Below are 21,114 nucleotides of genomic sequence, written 5' to 3' on the forward strand. Positions count from 1 at the left end.
TTGTACTAACTGGTCAGAATAGTGTCAGAATAGGCCGAAGGTCGTTGGTTCGAATCCCGCTCGTGACACTGACTTTTTTATCTCAACTTAAAACCTTAATTAATTGAATGGTACTAATTGGTCAAGCGGACCACGAAAACTAGTGAATTTATGAAGTATAAATTATTTATACTATAATATACTCTACAGATTGAAGATTACTATTGCTTTTTATTACAAAAGATTCATTGATGATTTCATGCAAAGGTATCCATGACTTTCTTTGCAACGGTTTTAACTGTTTTGTGCATATATCGAAAATATCATCATACTACTGTCGACTATTTCTGTCTTCGACGAGTTGGAACTATTAGCTTGACTTAAAATATTAAAAATGCATTGGAAGGAATTGAATTTTAAAAATTGGACGTTTGTTGATTTGTAGATTTGTTACAGCTAAGCCGTTTTCTTTAAAGGTATTTAGACAAGGTGAAAGATACACTGAGGGAGAATCATCAGGCCTCGTATTGACAGGGATTAATCCACATCACCAAGGATTGTACAAGTGTGAAGCATATAATCCCTTAGGAAGAGCATCGACATCAGCATATTTAACAGTCCAAGGTTGAAAATTCATTTATAAAATGAAAAAATTAAATCCAACTTCACAGTGTTTAAACAATTGTTCTACTGCGTGAAGTTTAAGTGAGAATTTTATTTCAGATAACCAAGACCAAGACCAGCACATGAATCACGTCTCTCCTTGCGTAACGCGTATGACATTTGGCTAAACTGATTGAGAAAAGTTTGATCCTATTATCGTTTTTAATCAATGTGTATTTTGGCAGGAGAGGCGACGAACCCTGAAGTACTAGGCCTACGTGGGAAACGAGGCTCGGAGGCGAGGTTTTTGACAGTGCCACATGACAGGGTAGTTCTGGCTGGAGACCCAGTTCGTCTCATCTGCTCCGGGGCCGGGTACCCTCTGCCGTCTGCTACTTGGTACAAAGACTCTGAGAAGATAAATTCGCCCCGGCTGAAAATCACTGAATCCGGAGACCTATTCTCACTGGAAATCGAAGAAACGAGATTAGAAGACGCCGGAAGGTACTCCGTCACACTGGAGAACAAAAAAGGAAGAGTAGAGGCTAGCGCCACCATTCAAGTTATAAGTACGTTCATTTAAATGTGCTATGTTCTAATTCAATGTTGACCCTCAATAGAGGTGCAATAGGCAGGGATCTATTTTGTGTTTTAACTATTGGTTGATTTTATTAGGTCATCGTAGAGAAAGCATCAAGATGGTGAGTAAAGATCAGTTCAGTAGGCGGTACAAAGACAAAAGAGACAACGGGCGAGAAAGAGATGCTCAGCACAATGACCAGCACACACCGATTCAAGAGTGCACGGCCTCAGAAGGATCAACATTCACTCTGTCCTGCCATATAGGCTCGCCATCTTCAGCAATGTGGTACAAGTGAGTAACCAATGGAAAAAAAAAACGACAAATTTAAAAATAAAAATCATTTTTCTGTAGAGATGGAGAGCCGATAAAGGAAGAAGGGGACAGAGAAATAAGTTGGGAAGAGGACGGCCTTTCGTGTCTTAGGCTCGGCCCTCTGGTACCGTCCGACACGGGTCTTTACTCGTGTTGTTTGTCTCAAGATTGGGGCTTAGCGCAGGGCTTGGTGCGCTTAAGCGTCACTCCTCTCGCCCATCAAGAAATAAGACCTCCAATTTTTACAAAAGGCCTTCCTCCAGAAATTAACGCTCAAGAGGGACAGTCCGTGTCAATCTCTGCAACTATATCAGGTTTTATAGATTTTTTATAGGACTCGACATCCGAGACAAAAAATAACACAATCTCGTGTAGGTGAAGAGCCGCTGAAAATCGTTTGGTCCAAAGGAGAATCTGAAGAAATTCCTAACTGTGAAGACATGTCCCACGTTCAGTTAGGAAATGGAGAAATAGCTCTTAGAATAGTTGATCCGTTCGTCGAGGACTCTGGTTTATATACATGTACCGTTTACAATAAACATGGAATGGCACAATCTCACACTAGGCTTGTAGTTAAAGGTACATCGCGTACGTCAGACCATTTTAATCTGAATATAACGAGCTACGAATTTCAGAAGAAAGCGCAAACCAAGGGTCAGAAGTGCCCGCGAGAATCTTAAGACCTCCGAACGACTGTATAGCCCTCAGAGGGAACAAAGCTGAACTCAGTGCACGATTCGCAGGGAAACCTGAACCCACCCTCATGTGGTCAAAGGGGGTAAGGAAAGGAAATTTGGTAAATGGTGTGGGCGTATTCTAGATAATAAATTGTAAAGCGCAGCTATTAAAAAATTCATTTTCATTGGTAATACACTATCATATGGTAATTAACATAATAATTATATTAACATATCATTCGGCCAACTTTCGAGTAGTTTTTTATTCCCTTCATCAGGATAATCATTGTTGATAAATTACGAGGTCAACAATTATGTACATATTTATATATATATATATATATATATGTATATATGAATCTTACAAACTTCAAGCAAAATTAAAAATTGAGTTTTTGATCAAAAAGTTTCCTACGTTTTTTATTCTATTAATATATATAAGTGGGAAGTTTATGCGCCGACAAACAGTTGAGGTCATCGCCGGCCCTCTGCGTGTTTTCCTTCCTTTGCTTTTCTTTCGCGCATAGTTTGTTTTAAACTGCAGCCATTTGAGCGTCTCGATCTGGTTACTGACTCTCTGANAGTACTCGATATTCCTCGGGGCGGGGTATTCTAATAATACTTTATTATTTATTATATTCTTTAATTAGACAACCAAAAAAAAACTATTATTGAAAGTTTCCAAGTCCTGATGAAGGGGTTCATGTATTCCTCGAAAGCTTGACAAAGTAACTGAGTGTTTTCTTTAAAATTCGCATTATTCCTGATTTTTCATTTAAAACTACAATATTGAAGGCCGATTTTCATTATATCGAAATAACTAAAATTTATAATTAATTTTATCAAATCACTGAGATATATTTATTATCCTCGATAATTCATAGCAGTCATTGTTGGTTATAATATATTGAGTTTAGATAAAATTCAAAAATATTACACTGATACTGTACTTTCGCCCAAGTACAAAATAGAACAAGTCTGCCGTTTCTAACGATGTTCCTAAATATTATTTTGGTGTGAATTCAAGGGTGTCGAGTTGTCAAACGGAAAAAGGTTGACGATACACACCGACAACGACATTGGGGAAACCAAGCTAATTATAGATCCAGTGGAAGCCGACGACAGTGGAAAGTACGTCCTTACTGTATATAATCACCTGGCCACTGTTTACCACTTTGCATCATTGTCAGTTGAAGGTAAGAGGCCTTTTAAGAGAAGAGAAATCGTATAAATGTTAACATACACCATCTTCTTTCATTGACCAATGCGTGTTTTCAAATAAATTATATAATTATTCAGAAATCGTGTGATGCGGTCTGGTGTGATGTAGGTTTCAGAAAAACATTTTCTTTATCGGGCCAACGTTTCGATCTTTATTGAGATCATCTTCAGGGCCTTTAGATAATATAACATAAAACAGCAAAATCTCACTGGCACTCTCAACACGACACGCAAGAATGACACAATTGCACACAAGACAAACACTTTGAGCGAGTAGAAATACTTTGATTGAATATAAAAAAATATATTTTTTGCATTGTATAAATTCACTTTTTTCCACATCCTACATGTATTGGTTAAATTTAAACAATGTTTGGAAATTCCACGCCCTTAAGATTATCTTAATAATGATCGAAACGTTGGCACGATAAAGAAAATGGTTTTCTGAAACCTACATCACACCAGACCGCATCTCACGATTTCTGAATAATTATCGACTAACGGTCACAAATCAGCACATAAATTATATATTTTTTGTAAATTAGAATGAAGGATGAAGGTTTGTTTTCCAAATTTCCATTTTTTTTCCAAAGCAATAAATATGAAACAACAGTAACATCGACATTAATATTTTTACATAGACCTTGCAAAAACCATAATACTTTAGCACTAATGTTATGTGTTCCACGGTCGAGTGAAATAAAGCAGCGGGTCAAAAAGTTCTAAATTTCAAAGCAATCATAGGATATCTTTAAAACATGTATTATGCACTGTGTTGTACCCTCTATATGACACTCTATGTTGTCATGCCTCTGTCTGTCTGTCTCTCTATCTCTCTATCTCTCTATCTNCTCCCTCTTTCTCACCCTCTCTCTCTCTTCCTCACCCTCACTCTCTCTCTCTCCCTCTCTCTTTCTCTCTCGATTTATATATATTCTTTCTTTCTCACTTTCTTACTCTCCTCTTTACTTTCTCTCGTCTTTCCTGCTTCACCCTCTTTCTCTTTCTCGTTAATTTTAAGAGAGGTCATCGCGGTGTTTTAAATGCAATTATATTCAGACACATACTTATAATATTCTCATCAGCGATGTAATGAATTTGTTAGTTAGTTTGTAGTTCTAGTTTATTTGTCTGCCTAATCTCATAAACCCCAATAAATATAGCGAAATACCAAAACGCGTCTGTAGGCGAGATAAAGAACCGAGCAAAATTTATTGAACTACTTTTAATGTTTACAAATATTCGGCCGTTATGTTTTACGTACACGTTATAATGTCTTAATCATACACGTTACCGCGTTATAAATACGTATTCTTTATTTTTCTAAGTTAGGTCTAACAACCTTAACATCAACAATGACGGACGGCCGATTTCTTTTTTGGACACGTCATTTCAAATTCAACTCAGTTGTTATTAAAAATAACATCAGCAACTAGAAGACTAACTAAATAGGAGGAATGACGTCAAAGGATGTGGCCTTCCATTCACGCGCTGAAACTGAGTAATGAATGTTTCGAAATAAGTAGTCGTTTTGTTCTCGTTGCATGGCACAATTTTATAACTGGTCTACTCGTTAAACAGGATGAAAAAATAGATCCATTAATAAACGAATTCTTCAGGATTTTGTCTTTTATTATTAAGGAGTAAAAGCAGTTCTATTATAGATATTTTCTTGTAGAGCATTGATATTTTGTTTCCATTCTATTGTTGTGTTGTAGATTGTTTAGAAGCAATACTTAATTTTTGTTTTATCTCGTCACTAGAAACCCAGCTAGTTGTATATCATATATCATGAATCCATGCCCCCATATACTACCATATGTGCTAATGTACTCCAGCGTTTAAATAATATTATTTAACAATAATTTGTATAGTTTCTGCACGTTACTTGTATTTTTCATGCATATGCATCGTGTATTTTGTAAATGAATAGATACTTGTTAGAAAGTAGCTGAAACACTGCGTAATAATTCAATCTCTGCACTCCACAATAATCATAAGCGTACCGTACTCCTACAGTATATCTCCCGCATCGACGACGTCTCCTTTAAAACGGAAAAAACCTCGGATTTATTATTTAACTATTTCATTAAATATTGTGTTATTTTGTTAAATGTTATCACCTCGATCTATCCGTTCAGCCACCAAGGTTGGGCTCCGGAGGTTGCTGTTAACAGCTAGCCATTCGTACTCACGTTCATTTTTAAATACTACTCACTCCTATTTACACACCATTCATTCAATTAGGATGATGGCGCACGCGAGATTCCTCCAACACCCTTTACGTTGTGTATATTATACAACTAACCTAATTGAGGGTCGATATTCCGCCATCTACTCTATTACATCACACATTCACGCTAATAAATACATTCACTCTCAATACAAATGTACTCAGCTACATAATCCATACGCATAATCACATCACAGGGGATATACCTCCAAGAATCGGTACAGGGGACCCAAATACTGGCTGCCACTCGGCATGTAAAGCCCCGGGAACGTCCCCCGCCGAGCAAACCACCGACACCCCGAAACAAGGGGAAAAGTTCTAGGGGCGGTAACCATAGGATGTTAATAATGATAGTGCGATTGTGCCAGTGTATGTGTGTTATTTTTGTGGACGCAGTTTACTGGATTTATTGCACGGGAGTATTATTTGTGTATTCGTTGCCTCAGTTTTTGTGTAGTGCATGCTACACAACGCGGAGACAAATACATCACACAAACAGGAGTAAAAATTCAATTAATTAATATTTTTAATACCTAATAACGTTTTGCGGTAGTGTTAAAATGCTCCTAAATTAATTTATATGCCTTAACTTTTTTGATAAATTAGAGGTTATATTAAGTAGTAGAAAATTGCTTGCCGCCTATGCTATTTCCAGAAAGATTTGTTTGGCAGCATTCAAACCTGGATAATTATTTTTCTATCTCTCTACCGAACGTTCTGAACTTACCGGAAAGCATTAAATAACCTTGATTTGTTAATAACCTATGTAACTTCAAAAGGTTATTTTTTCCAATTTTTAATTGTGTTGAAAAATGAACACGTATGCTCGTAAAGAAACAAATTCGTATTTATTATTATCATTATTATGGAATAATCAATTCTGTTGTCTTGTTGAAATTACTTGTGTTTGGTTAAAGTTTCTCAGAGCACTCATATATAGTATGGTTATATTCGGTACTGTTTCAGGAGTGCCCGATCCTCCTGCCAATAGACCAGTTGCAGAATTGAATTCGCCTGGTATTTCTGTCACTTGGTCAAGTCCTCATTACGACGGAGGATCTATGATTACTGGTTATAGTTTAGAAGTGTCCGGCGAAGATAACATTTGGTCCACCGTCGCAGAAAAGTAAACATCTCTTATATTTATATCTACACCATCAAATTATTTACTCTTATGTGGAATATTGACATTCCAGATGTCACAGCTTGTCACATACAGTTTACAACCTTGAAAAAAATAAAGCCTTTAAATTTCGGGTGAGATCTCACAATATCCACGGGCCGAGTGAGCCAAGCTTAGAATCTCAAGCAGTTTCTTTAATTGGTAAGTATTAAATTTATTATTAAGGAAACGGTAATTAAATTGTGTACACATATTCTAGATATAAAAAAACCTGACTTTTGGAAGGCAGTTCAATTTGAAGACGGATCTTCATTCCTTGAAAAGTACTGTAGGCTTGAAGAACTCGGAAAAGGAAGGTATGGAACTGTACATAGAATCAAGGAACACAATCGAGGGCTAGAATATGCTGCAAAGACGGTCAGGTGTATCAAAAAAGAAGATAGGGACAAAGCAGCCCAAGAAGTGGATATAATGAACTGTCTTCGCCATCCCAAACTCTTGCAGCTCATCGCTGCTTACAGCAATCCAAGGGAGATAATATTAGTTCTTGAATAGTAAGTAAAAACAGAATATAAAAATGAGGTGTCATTTAATATCTAAAAAATTACAGTATTAATACCAAAAACAAACAAGACCCTTGTCTTAATCTTAAAACTTCCGCTAACACCTGATAACTATAAAAAAGAATTAAAAACTATTAAAACCTTAGCAAAAAACAACGGGTATCAAGAAATATTTATTGATAAGTTGCTAGTTAAAAGAATAAAAAAATTAACTTTAAACGAATCAACAATAGGACTCAGCCACCCCACCATAAATGAGTCATTAGGTTTCCGTTGTTTGCCATACATTGGTGAATTATCGGAAAAAGTTAGTAAAATTTTTAAACAAGAAGGTTTTAGAATAGCTTTTAGAAGTACGGGTTCACTTAAAAACAACCTCTCAAAACCTAAAGACAAAGTAGACAACTTGGCAAAAAGCGGGGTTTACCAACTCAATTGTAATGATTCTGATATTAAGTATATAGGACAAAGCGGTAGAGAAATAAAAACAAGAGTAAAAGAACACTTGCCTAAATCGAGCAAATTTTTGGAATTTAAGGACCATCTAAATGAAATAAAACATAATTTCAATTGAAATCTAAATACAAGAGTGTTACATAGTTTCAACAAAGGGAAAGAATTAGATTGGTTTGAGAAATTTGAAATTAACATAATAAAATTAATGAGAAATGTAAAATTGAACATGGTGATAAATGCATTAATAATATAACAGATTTTGATCTACCTCCCATTTTTTAGAGTAATTTAATAATATTAAGTATTTACTAGTATATTTATCTGTGTTATAATTTCCGCGTTTCGCACGTTCAAATTGAGCGCCATTAAACAAATCAGCTGCTAATTGGAACGTCGCGTTGGCGGAGTATCAGCGGGTTCACTTTGGCAATTCATGTCGAGAGATGTGGTTGTAGAAGTCCTTCAACCTATGAGCTAAAAGGCTCGAAATCCGGATCGTTGCAAAAAACTTACTTTGAGTAGGAACTATCTTTTCAAAAGGATTAAACAAGACTCTTCTTGATTTACTGAAATAAATAACAAAATTACAATTTTATTTAAAGAAAACACTTAGGTATGAAACAGTTATTACTGCTGGTATGTGTGTGTGGGGTGTTGTGTTTTCCCCTATCAACCCTGGAGAGGTGAGCAATATTTCTGTTTGCTCCCATATCCGGTTATTTGGATATAAAATTCATTGATTATAGATTTATAGATTGTTTTAAATAGTATAAAAACATGAAAGAAGTATACATAAATTCACTAATTTCGTGGTCCGCTTGACCAATTAATATATTACAATTAATTAAGGTTTTTAGTTGAGATAAAAAAGTCAATGGCACGAGCGGGATACTCGGACACCAACTTCCCATCTCAACCCCACCTTTTGAATTTTCTCTCCTATTTGCCATTTTTCAAATGTCGTGTAATCGGACTGGATTCTCGACGACAAATGAAATGGCCTCGGAGAGCTTTAGTGAAGTATAAATCATTAAATTCACTGATTTCGTGGTCCGGTTGAACAATTAATTGTAATATATTAATTGGTCAAGCGGACCACGAAATTAGTGAATTTAATGATTTAAAATGAAGTATACTTAACTAATTCAAAAGGTGCGGTTGAGATGGGAAGTTGGTGTCCGAGTGGATCGAGGTCACGATAGGTCAAGTGGTAGAGCAGAGGCGTATCAAGCCGAAGATCGTGGGTTCGAATCCCGCTCGTGCCATTGACTTTTTTTATCTCAACTAAAAACCTTAATTAATTGTAGTATACAAAAATAGTATATACTATTTTTTTTCTTAATTTACTTACGGGACAAACATTTTAGTATTTCAGGTGGAGAGTTGTTTGAAAGAGTGGTTGCCGATGATTTTACATTGACGGAAAAAGACTGTATATTGTTTATGAGACAAATATGTGAAGGAGTTAAATATATGCACTCTCGATCAATTGTTCATCTAGACCTTAAGGTATGTATGTTCGTAATTTCTTAATAATACATTTCTTTTATTTCACTATTTCTATTTCTCATTTAGCCGGAAAACATAATGTGCACGACGAGAGACTCCCACGATATAAAACTAATCGACTTTGGCTTGGCACAAAAGTTAAGTGGTGATATACCAGTGAGAGTTCTTTTTGGTACGCCAGAATTTATAGCTCCAGAGATAATAAGTTACGAGCCCATAGGGGTACAGACTGACATGTGGTCAGTCGGTGTGATTTGCTATGTACTGTAAGTAAAAAATCTGATTATTTATTAGTATGTTAATATTTATTGAGTTTCTGCGTTATCAAAGGTTGTCAGGACTCTCCCCATTTATGGGTGAAAATGATGCGGAGACATTTGCAAATATAACAAGAGCAGACTTTGATTTTGAAGATGAAGCTTTTGATTCTATTTCCCAAACTGCCAAAGAATTTATAACAGAGCTTCTTATTAAAAGAAAAGAGTAAGTATAAGGTTGTTTTTGTTTCTTTTTATTACTGTAAATTGTGGCGGCGTTGTTCATGAATGCGTCTTTATTAGAAAAAGGTTAACTGCTGAGGAATGTCTCGCTCACAAATGGATGACCCAGGAATATACAGAAATGAGTCAGATAAAGTTGAGTACAGACAAACTCAAGAAATTTATAATTCGGAGGAAGTGGCAGGCAAGTGCAAAATTTCACTACAGGCTTTTTGGCATTCGTATGCCTGAGACTTTTTATTTTAACTTACTAACATTTTTGAGCGGTTTTGTGTTTTATTAACATGTGATTAATGACTGCAGAAAACAGGTAACGCCATAAGAGCATTAGGTAGGATGGCCAACTTGTCCGCCGCTTCAAGACGAGGATCTCAAGTAGCAATGACCAAAGCAGGAAGTGACAGCAACAAAAAGGGACAACAATGTTCAGAAAGGAGTGACTCAGGGTTTAGTGACTGTTCGACAGCAGGCTCTCTCTCAACCCCTCCGCGGCATTTGCTGCAAAAGTACTTAATTTCTGAAGAAATTAAAGATAATAATAAATCATTGAAACAAAAAAAAGGTTTGTTGAAAAATTCAACTCAAATAATAGTCTATTAATTTCTTAATCTCAGTGTTTGATGCTCTGTGGTTGATATCGGTCTTGCTGTTGTGGTTCGGGTGTTGCCATCTGGGTTTCTCGAAGACAGAGTGTAGTTTTTTGATGAAATGGCTGTTCGTTGTTGTTCAGGATTGGTTGGTTTGATGCAATCAATGGTGACATCCTTCTCGTTTAGCGTAATGGTGAAAAACTTGTTGCTTTTAATTACTTTGAAGGGACCTCGATATGGTGGTTCAAGCGCTTTCCATTAATATTGTCGTACGAAAACGTGACTAGTGGTTTTCAGAGCTTTGAAAATAAAAATGTTGTGCCTTGATGTCTGCGTTGGTCTTAAGGCGGCTCCAAACACGCGGTATTCGCCGGACGCCGCGTAATTTTTCGCCGAATCCCGACTAGTGTGGATGGACGCTCGGCTATTCGCCGAATAACGACATCCGGTGCTCGCCGTGCTCGACTTTTTGTCGGTTTTCTTGTCAAAGGGCACGAATATTAGTGAAGTAAGTAAGCAGCAATGACAGTTTCACAGATGTCCATCACGATTTGTAATAAGTTGAGGACCCCCACGGCATTTGGAAAATATGTATTCCCTTTTTCCGCAACAACTAGGGGCGTCGGTGACCGCAACGGTTTAGGCGTTGACACGGCGCTCATCACTGTAAGGTAAAGGTCCCGGGTTCGAATCCAGCAGCTCTGCATTCGAACCCGACATACCTACAAATGGGCTTTTTTTTTAAAATACTGGCACCCTGAGGGTCTGGAGTCGCCTTTAGATTCTGAAAATGTTCGCGTAGGCGCACGATGAAAACTACTGGGTTGCTTACCGTATTAAGCCAGAAACACACTTACCCGATGCCCACGATCTTCGGCTAGATACGCCGCTGCTCTACCACTTGAGCTATCGTGACCTCGATCCACTCGGACACTAACTTCCCATCGCAACCACACCTTTTGAATTTTCCCTTCTTTTTGCCATTTTTCAAATGTCGTGTAATCGGATTGGATTCTCGGCGACAAATGGTAGAGTCAAGTGTACCACAAAATTAGTGAATTTAATGAATTAAAATGAAGTATACTTCACTAAAGCTCTCCATGGCCATTGCATTTGTCGCCGAGAATCCAATCCGATTACACGACATTTGAAAAATGGCAAAAAGGAGAGAAAATTCATAAGGTGTGGTTGAGATGGGAAGTTAGTATCCGAGTGGATCGAGGTCACGATAGCTCAAGTGGTAGAGCAGCGGCGTATCTAGCCGAAGATCGTGGGTTCGAATCCCGCTCGTGCCATTGACTTTTTATCTCAACTAAAAACCTTAATTAATTGTATTAATTGTATTGTTATTATTTATATGTACTTCAAAAGAAGTATGAAATGTACATTTTTTTACTCCCAATCTGAGAATGGTATAAACATAGTTCAGTATCGTTAATTTTTGGGGAAATTGACCTCTGGGTCTAGAATACGATCTTGGTCGAGAATAACTTTTGGAAATAACTTTCAAATAGATGTACTTCCCTTCTTAGAACAGAAATATGTTCATTTAATTTTTTACCATTTCTTTCAATTCCATTATTTCTGAGTTTTTATGAGGCGGATTTTTCGATATCGCAAAGTATTCGGTTGGAGCTATTTGATCTGCTAGCTGGTCTATGTTTTCTTTGCTCGTGAATATGCGTGTCGTGTCGAGAGTGCCCATTTGTTGGGTTTGAGTAGAAAGGCGTGGAAACAACAATGTTTTTAAAATTTCCTCAGATAATTTGTTGAAGTCGTGAGGAAGGGTCAAAAGAGATGTAGTTTAGAAAAACACCTTTTTTTTCTTTTTTTGCCGACGCTTCGACCTTTATTCTGGTCATCTTCAGGGCCTGGGGTAAATTATAAAACTTACGTTGATTGGAAAAAGTACAATTTAAGATATTTTTCCAATCAACATAAGTTTTGTAATTTACCCAGGCCCTGAAAATGACCTGAATAAATGTCGAAACGTAGGCAAAGAAATAAAATTGAAAAAGGTTTTCTTAACTACCTTATTCTTGACCGCTCCACAGAACTTCAACAAATTATGAAACAACCGGTCACTAAGAAACATACATTCGTCAGATATGCTGTCCGCAGCTAGTTCAAGCATTTTTCTAAAAAAAAAATGAAGATTTTCTAACCATTATTTGTATGATCCGTTCTGAGTGTGAGTCTTGGAAAATTTCAATTGGTCTTTTAAAGTTATATATTTATCTGTGATAGGTGGTGATAAAACGACATCACCAATTTGTGTTAAGATGTCATTTTATATTGTTGATACTATTTCATTAAATTTGGTTTGATCTGTTTAAATCCCAGAGCTTGGAAATTGCGTTTCCAGTTGAGCAAACCATAACGATGGGTTATTTCTACAGAACCAATTTCAGTAACAACAGGTCGATCGTTTTCTTTCTCAGCCTTGATTGAAAACTATTTAAAACTCTACTTTCTATCAAAATCTTTATTTTTTACTTGCGTTCCGGCTTACTTATTGGGTGGTCTGCGTCTGTGGCATGTGGTCGAAGGTTATCTGATGAAATCGCTTGAATCCTTCCTCGTATTCTTCTGTCCTGGTCATCAATATGTGGTATTGGAAGATGGGATGATACTTTATCGTAGGTGATAATAGAAACGCGAAACACCTTGAGAAAAACTGTTTTATTAATTAGTAATTACCTTTGAGCCCCTGGTGGCTGGAAACAAAATACAAGTTTGGCGGATCGCCACATTTGGTATTCCTTTTTAAACTTTCTCACTGAAATCATTTTAATTATAATATGGTTGTACTATTGAATACAATTTAACCTTTAGGTGATACTATCATTATGAAACCAAGTTTGTCAAGTACAGCACAGGTATGTGTTTTGAGTTTGAGATTTGAACTAATTCGGAAGAAAAAGGGTGTTGCCTAACAATGAGAGTGCAAATGTATGAATTTCATCATTTTTTACAAAATTATGTTTCTTATGTTTAAATAATACATAATGTATTGCTTAGTGATTAATCAATAATTAAATTAATTCATTTTCAGAGGATGGGGCCAAGGCAAAGAATGGCATTGAAGGGTTAAAAAAAAGTGAATCAGCAAAGAAACCTTTACACACCACATCAATGAATGAGAATGTACAGAAAGCATTTGCATTTTGGAATAGATAAAAGAAAATTGAAGCACCCAATAAACCAGATTTATAGATTTGAACATTATGCCAAAGTAAATATTTCTAAGTTTTATCTACGTTATAAGGATTAGCTCATTTTTAAACAAATAAAAATTTAGTACAACAAACTAAGTTTTAAAAATGTAGCAATGTTATTTTCAATGTAATATTTAAACATATTTTAGTTCAGTAAAAAGTGAGATAATGCTTGGCATATAAAATAATTATGTATAAATGTTAAGTATAATGTATTTTAGTTATAAAAATAAATAAAATAAATTATTTATTCATTTCCAAACTCACATAATGTTTTTTACTTCAACATCTCTTATCACTGATCAGATTGTCGCAGACCTACAAACATCATAAATTCACTAATTTCGTGGTCCACTTGACCAATTAATACATTTCAATTAATTAAGGTTTTTAGTTGAGATGAAAAAAAGTTAATGGCACGAGCGGGATTCGAAGCGGGAAACATCATAAATATGATCAAGTTGGCTAGAACACAAGGTACATTCCATTTGGTGGTTTTTATGTAAACTGGTTTTTGTAACATAACCATGCCCGGTAAAACTAAAAGTTATACATCTTTACTTTAACGTTGTTTTATAGTGTTGAAATCTGCTTGCAACTTGACTCACTTAGTCTCAACTACAATTTGTTTCCGATATTATTTTTTACATAGGAATTATATTAATCAAATAATACATACATATTACATATATGACAATTAAGTACTTACAATTAAATAATAAAAATTATCATGATGGTATTGAAATTTTCTAAAATCGGGCAATAATTTATGTACTGAATGTGGGTCCTAATTTAAATTTGAATTTATTTTCTAAATTTAGATATAATATACAACTACAGCTGTATTTAAAAAAATAAATAGATAAATAAACTTTTAAAAATTAAAAACGTAACAGAGCATTGTTTTCTCAAATATTTTAAACTCTCAAAAAGAAAGAAAATATCTGATGATACATTCTATCAGTGTTTCTTTCTATATAAAGCAAAATGATAACTAAGCACTATTAAAAACTGCAATTAATGTCAGATTTCTCTAAATGTAATAGTGAGGAACGATATAGGGTATAATTTTATAGAGGAATGACAGTTAAAGACAAAAAAGAATGTTACCGTACATAAAGTTCATGAACTACACCTTCCTACATCGTGCAGAAAGTTTTAACTATCCTCTATACATTTTATTTAATATGTCTCTTAATTTAGATTATATTCTGATTGTGTGGAATGGTTAAACTGGTATATAAAAGCGGTTACAAGTCGGATATAGGAAATTATAGGCCTATGAACAGTATTTGTTCAATTTTAAAATTGTTGGAGTCAATTATTCTACAAGCTTTATCCTATTATTGTTCAGCAATAATTAGGAAGAATAATTATTCTTGAACAAAATGGGTTCTTGAAAAATAAATCAGTTTTTCTAATTTATTAATCCATTAAAACTGTAAATTTTCTGATTTTTCCTTCCATCATGATAGACAAATTTTCAATTGGGTATTTACGTCAGGCGCCTGTGGAGGTGTATGTAAAAGGAAGTGGATGTAGTAATAGAAATTTGTTATTCTGGCTATAAGTTTGGAATCATTGTCTTTTTGAATGTTCACATTCCTTTTAGCATTTCACAACTTATTCCTGACACCTGATTATTCACTGATTCCTCTAGCATACAACCTCACATCTCCTCCTCCATGCTTCACTGATGGAGAATGAACACTAATGGAGAATGAAAACTTGATTCGCAGTCTGTGTTATTTTGAACACTAATTTCCAGTTTGATTTCTTTTAAATGAATGCATACCCATCAAATCCAAAAGTGTTAAACTTATATTCATCTGAAAATATAATATTGAAGAAGTTGAGGGACATATTGATGTGTTTTGGAGCAAAATTGAGCCTGTTTTTATTACATATAAAAGTGTTTTCTGGCTACTTTGCCTTTGTATCCTATGCCATAAGGGGATTGGTTCTCGGATTTTTTTAAAGCTTATTTAACTACTTGACACACTCGTCTCATTGAAACTTCCCTTAGCCTTCCTGTTTATATTGCATTATCCGTAGAACAGTCTTAAACTTTATCATATATTGGACAGTCGAATGAGAACATTATTTCATCACTTGGCTACAGCTTAGTCTCACTAAAACGCCGAGAAAATTTACCTTTGTAGTGAAACATAATTCTGCTGACTTTTGATTTATATGTACAAACTATATGCCATATACGGATAATAAGGGTGGACTCAATGCTCAATTTGAAAACAATGTGCTGAAAAATTCAATTTTCCTTATGCACTTTGTGTGTGTGTGTGTGTGTGTGTGTTGTGTTGTGTGTGTGTGTGTGTGTGTGTGTGTGTGTGTGTGTGTGTGTGTGTGTGTGTGTGTGGGTTGTGTTGTGTTGTGTTTTGTGTGTGTGTTTTGTGTGTGTGTTTTGTGTAAGAAAGGACTAGATCTGTTCGCTTACCCTAAAAGTGAGGATCCCTTTTTTTCAAGCATTGTTGTACTAGTTATGAAATCTAAACCACAAAGTTGTCATTTTCAAATAAAACTGAAGTGTGACATTTGTATCTTAGTAATTTATGATTTGTCATTAATTTGCAGCTCAACAATAAATAAGCTTCTGTTTGTTTTTCTGTTTTCCAATCCAGCATTTAAGTAAGTGTATGAGAAACTTTTTGGTATTCAAAAATGTCTATTTTTGTATTACACTGTTGCCCATAATTAGTTTTCGACAAAAAATTTAAACGTATTGATGAATATTCTAGTTTATGCTCTAAAGAAGGTTTAGATACAAAGAAATCTTAAAGAAAAATTACACAAAAAACAAATGTAGACAAATTTTGACCCACTGAATAAGTAAGTACAATACAAATAATTTTATATAGCAATAATGAAAAGAACAATATTCGTAAATAATAGGGAATTTTTCTAATAAAATGTATAATATTCAAAATGTGCTCATGGTCTGGCGTTATTTGGCAAAATAATAATAATAATAAACATGAATTAAAATAGTAGGACTAAAAGGACGTAACAGCCCTCACTTGTGTAAGGACCGCTGTTCAGAAGGCCATACGCGCAGCGCACGCCACAAGCCGCCTGCCGCACTACGCAGTTGACTCGTGACTGTTTTAGTACCGACTACCGGCATCCGGCTCGACTTTCAGGTTTTCACGTTTTTCTTAGTCGTTACTCGTTAATTTGTTAGCGTGTGCCGTGTTCTTACTTCTTTGTGTCATTCGTGTTTTTCCACGGAAAATTCGCTTGATTTTGAGTGAACCAAGCGAGAAAAAGCTAAACGCAGTATTCTAGTCATTCTGCCCGTCTACCAACGTTCGCATTTTTAAGCCTTACACGGTGAGTTACTTATTTTTTTTAATATGAAGTTATTTCTAAACATTTTAATTGTTTATTATCCCTAGGTTAAGTATAGCCACAATACATAAATTGCTTTTAATTTTAGTGTTTTTTCTTCGATCTTTGTGAAAATGGCCTGGACGCCCCTCGAGTCAAACCCCGACGTAAGTACAAACTTATTTTCTAAATTTTATTTTCTTAAAAAACGTTTTTTAATTAACCTCTGGTTTGTTTCAGGTCATAAACAAGGTTGGTATTATAATTACTTTGGTTAACTTTTGACTCGTTTAGACAGGTACACCATATCGATTATGTAAGTTAACTAGTGTTAAAATGTACAATACTGCCAAAAAGATAAATTTAGTGACTAATGGCTGTATACTGGGAGAAATGCAATACAAATTAAGCAATATTGCACAACTTAGTGACATTGAAGCAAGGTTTCCTTGTGCATAGATGTTCTTTGATATCTGGAACTACCCTAATAAACATTTCAAATAGCATAAATCTAAGTGGGTCTCAGATCATTAGGGAATTAACAGCAATGCAGCCGAAATGAGCCTCGGAACAACTCATAATCTCAAATCCATATTATGGCCAAAACTACATCCACATTACAGAAAAATGTAAATTTGGTAGCTAAAAAACACCGCAAATACAGGGAGTGAATGAGTCAAGTGGAAGTAATTAAAAACTCTTAACTGTTATATTTACAGGACTGCAGTATCACCTTAAAAAATGAGATTGTTATTCTATCTATAATAATGTTATTTATTATCTTTGTTGATTATGTCTAGGCGAGACAGAGAAAATTGAACGTATCCCCACACATATCCACAAGAAAAGTGTCACAACACACAAAAAAAAGAATATTTTACAGGAGAGATAGATGGAAGTTTACTTTTTTATTTATTTATGTATTAAGTACACGCTGTCATGATCTGTCACTTTTGTCTTTCATTTCTTCAAGACAAGCGAAAACACAAAAAAAAACTTTGCTTTTTTGAGTTGTGTCACTTTTCTTGCAAATGTTAGCACCTGATATTTTATTTATTTTTTAAATTCACTAATTTTGTGGTTAACAGTGAATGGTAAACACTAAAATCTGAATATTTTTGATTTGAATTTCGCCACGTTTGCTGCTGATGAACCTTTGACAACTAATTGGGTATTATTGTCCTAATTTGTGATTGCAAACTCATAAGGTCATAATGGGCCAAATAATCGGCCCCTATTTTCGGGCGAGACACATTTGCAACCACAAATCTCCATTTGAACGTCTCTTTATGCTTGATGTTTGCAATAATGATTTTGTGTAAACACATAGATCTGACCCAATATCAACCAAAGTTTTGCTTGAGTTTATCTGTGATGAAAAGGCGGCGAGAATGTGGCTTGACCAGCATTATTTGTATTTCTATTCAATTCTCTAATTTCGTGGTCTGCTTGACCAATTAATATATTACGATTAAGGTTTTTAGTTGAAATTAAAAAGTCAGTGGCACAAGCCCCACGATCTTCGGCTAGATATGCCGCTGCTCTACCACTTGAGCTATCGTGACCTTGATCCACTCGGACACCAACTTCCCATCTCAACCGCACCTTTTGAATTTTCCCTCGTTTTTGCCATTTTTCAAATATCGTGTAATCGGATTGGATTCTCGGCGACAAATGAAATGGCCACGGAGAGCTTTAGTGTGTATACTTCATTTTAATTCATTAAATTCACTAATTCTGTAGTCCGCTTTTTATCTCAACTAAAAACCTTAATTAATTGTAATATATTAATTGGTCAAGTGGTAGAGCAGCGGCGTATCTAGCCGAAGATCGTGGGTTCGAATCCCGCTCGTGACACAGACTTTTTTATCTCAACTAAAAACCTTAATTAATTGTAATTTATTGTATTAGTTAAAATTGGAAATCCTTTATTTTTGTTGCCACTACATGTTTAATACATTTTTTCTGTCAGTTTTATTAATTATTATTTATTTAATTAATTTTTTTAGTTCCTAGCTGAATTGGGAGTTCCTCAAAAATGGCAAGTTATAGATGTACTCAGTTTGGATCCAGATATGTTGGGTTTGATACCAAGGGCAACATTAGCCTTTATTCTCCTTTTTCCTACAAACGAGAAGGTGAAATTGTTTATATTGATTTTTCTTTAATCTTTTGTCATTACTGGGTTTTTCATAAATCTTTTTAATATTGATTTATCGTCATCTTATTGTTGATATTGTGTATTGTGTTATTGACGAAAGATAAATTTTCAATTTCAGTATGAACAGTTCAGAGAAAAGCAGGACGAACAGTTAAAGGAAAAAGGGCAGACTATTTCCAAAAATGTTTATTTCACTAAGCAATTTATTTCCAATGCATGTGGGACCATAGCTATGTTGCATAGCATCGCCAATAATCTCGATAGGTATACAATTGTTTCTAATTTTTTATCAACGACATCGCTATATTTATTCTATTGCCTACAGTATAGAACTTGGAGATGGATTTTTGAAGGATTTTATTAAAGATACCGCAGATAAAACACCCGAAGAAAGAGGTGTAGCATTACAACATCACAAGAGTTTTGCTGATGCACACAACACAATTGCAGTAGAAGGGCAAACGGAGGTTTGTTTTACCTAATACACATACATCGTATGAATTGCGATAAACATGATGAAAATCCGAGATTTGAAGGCATTTTGTCAGTCGAGTCTCTTAGTGAGATTCCTGATGTAATGCCAACATTGATTTTTTTAAAACTTTGATCTTATCTGATTTAATTTTCTATTGTTCTTAGAGTCATTTTATTGTATAGAAGGGTTATATAAAAACCAAAAAAAAATTTTTTAGGTTCCTACTGATGAAAAACCAGTTATTCACCATTTTGTAGCGTTTGTACACAAAGATGGGCAGCTTTATGAATTAGGTATTTTATACTCTAATTAGTATAAAAATTGTAAGTGGGAAAGTTTATTTTACATAATTAATAATTGTTTTTAAATAATTTTACAGATGGTAGGAAATCATTTCCAATCAATCATGGTGATACAAGTGTTGAAACATTTGTAGAGGTAATTTAATTGTTTAAAATTGATCTGAATATATTTACATTAATATTCTCAATTATTTTTTAGGATGCTGCTAAAGTTATGTTGCAAATTATAAGAAGTGACCCCGAAGAAGTGCGTTTCACTGTATGTGCCCTGTCCTCCCAGTATGATTGAACACCACACTAAAAGTAAAAAAGAATTTATTGAAGAAAAAAAAGCAAAGTAAAATTAATTTGGGAAATGACTGCTTTTTTATACTCCACCGCATTAAGCTTTATTATTATTATTATTATTATTATTATTATTATTAGTAAATAAAACCAAATTGCATTTAAAATTGTCATCGCTGTTATATATATTATATACATATATTTATGAGGTCAAAACTAATCGAATTTTTATCCCTTGAAACCTGTCGACTTGTTTAAACTCAGTTCAACATTCGTTGGTGACACAGGTGGACCGACACTGGGCAAGCATATTCACGAATGCTCTTCTCGCCCCTAGTGGATGGGCTTTAGAAAATAGTATTTATTAACAAAACCTACTTTTTTAAAACATTTTTTTGAAATTGTAAAAACGATTTGCATCACGTGGACAAACATGCTAAATTTGTTGGCAACCAAGAAGGAAATTGCCATCAATAATAATTATGAAGTCTCCGTTTTCAAATTCAGCCTCATTGGCAACTTCTTTAGTGCAAAATGTTATGGATGTTGGGTCTTCTGCTGAAATCTACCATTTGATAATGTAACGACAAGAACAGTTTGACTGATAATGCTGATATTATACTACAATTAATTAAGGTTTTTAGTTGAGATGAAAAAAAGTTAATGGCACGAGCGGGAATCGAACCCACGATCTTCGGCTAGATATGCCGCTGCTCTACCATTTGAGCTATCTAGCCGAAGATTGTGGGTTCCAATCCCGCTCGTGCAATTGACTTTTTTTCATCTCAACTAAAAACCTTAATTAATTGTAATGTATTAATTGGTCAAGCGGACCACGAAATTAGTGAAATTAGCTGATATTATAGTTCTGGCTCTTCTAATTTCTCTAACAACTTAGGGAAACATGAAGACTCAGCTTCAAAGTTGCATAACTACTGAATTATCACATGTATTTTATGAGAAAAAAGATTACACATCT

The 21,114-nt window shown here is 34.7% G+C and overlaps 2 protein-coding genes across 8 annotated transcripts in view; both read left to right on the forward strand.

Annotated features, from left to right (window-relative positions):
• LOC106665607 (myosin light chain kinase, smooth muscle-like) overlaps positions 1-13,769 on the forward strand; it is a 94,271-nt gene extending 80,502 nt beyond the window's left edge. For 3 of the 6 annotated variants that reach the window (XM_014392108.2, XM_014392110.2, XM_024226495.1), the window contains exons 12-28: positions 456-603; positions 703-753; positions 828-1,151; positions 1,258-1,456; positions 1,517-1,791; positions 1,853-2,056; positions 2,113-2,273; positions 3,182-3,350; positions 6,575-6,734; positions 6,805-6,932; positions 6,991-7,285; positions 9,118-9,259; positions 9,326-9,525; positions 9,590-9,742; positions 9,820-9,943; positions 10,063-10,321; positions 13,405-13,769. In XM_014392108.2, coding sequence (XP_014247594.1) covers positions 456-603; positions 703-753; positions 828-1,151; positions 1,258-1,456; positions 1,517-1,791; positions 1,853-2,056; positions 2,113-2,273; positions 3,182-3,350; positions 6,575-6,734; positions 6,805-6,932; positions 6,991-7,285; positions 9,118-9,259; positions 9,326-9,525; positions 9,590-9,742; positions 9,820-9,943; positions 10,063-10,321; positions 13,405-13,529 — 3,117 coding nt within the window. In that variant the 3' untranslated portion in view covers positions 13,530-13,769. The remainder of the gene's footprint in view (positions 1-455; positions 604-702; positions 754-827; positions 1,152-1,257; positions 1,457-1,516; positions 1,792-1,852; positions 2,057-2,112; positions 2,274-3,181; positions 3,351-6,574; positions 6,735-6,804; positions 6,933-6,990; positions 7,286-9,117; positions 9,260-9,325; positions 9,526-9,589; positions 9,743-9,819; positions 9,944-10,062; positions 10,322-13,404) is intronic. The other 3 variants (XM_014392109.2, XM_024226494.1, XM_014392111.2) reach the window with 3 other exon arrangements.
• Positions 13,770-16,610: 2,841 nt separating this feature from the next.
• Positions 16,611-20,308, forward strand: LOC106665762 (ubiquitin carboxyl-terminal hydrolase isozyme L3). 2 transcript variants are annotated; one of them, XM_014392458.2, is made up of 9 exons: positions 16,611-16,915; positions 17,022-17,079; positions 17,153-17,164; positions 18,922-19,050; positions 19,192-19,337; positions 19,399-19,540; positions 19,766-19,841; positions 19,928-19,986; positions 20,050-20,308. In XM_014392458.2, the coding sequence occupies exons 2-9, from the start codon at positions 17,047-17,049 to the stop codon at positions 20,137-20,139; spliced, it is 687 nt and encodes a 228-aa protein (XP_014247944.1). In that variant the 5' UTR covers positions 16,611-16,915; positions 17,022-17,046; the 3' UTR covers positions 20,140-20,308. The 2 variants fall into 2 exon arrangements, with proteins under 2 accessions (XP_014247944.1, XP_014247945.1); XM_014392459.2 differs by having other exon boundaries at positions 16,633-16,915; positions 16,981-17,079.
• Positions 20,309-21,114: the final 806 nt, after the last annotated feature.

The sequence above is a fragment of the Cimex lectularius genome, unplaced genomic scaffold (assembly GCF_000648675.2).
Source record: "Cimex lectularius strain Harlan isolate CLEC.00 unplaced genomic scaffold, Clec_2.1 scaffold129, whole genome shotgun sequence".
Lineage (NCBI taxonomy): Eukaryota > Metazoa > Arthropoda > Insecta > Hemiptera > Cimicidae > Cimex > Cimex lectularius.

Bases quoted from the DNA above. Each gene is read 5' to 3' on its own strand.
- LOC106665762 (XM_014392458.2), top strand. From the start codon at position 17,047: ATGGCCTGGACGCCCCTCGAGTCAAACCCCGAC. The intron at 19,051-19,191 runs GTGAAATTGTTT...TTTCAATTTCAG, and splicing joins TTTTTCCTACAAACGAGAAG to TATGAACAGTTCAGAGAAAA. The intron at 19,541-19,765 runs GTTTGTTTTACC...AAAATTTTTTAG, and splicing joins CAGTAGAAGGGCAAACGGAG to GTTCCTACTGATGAAAAACC.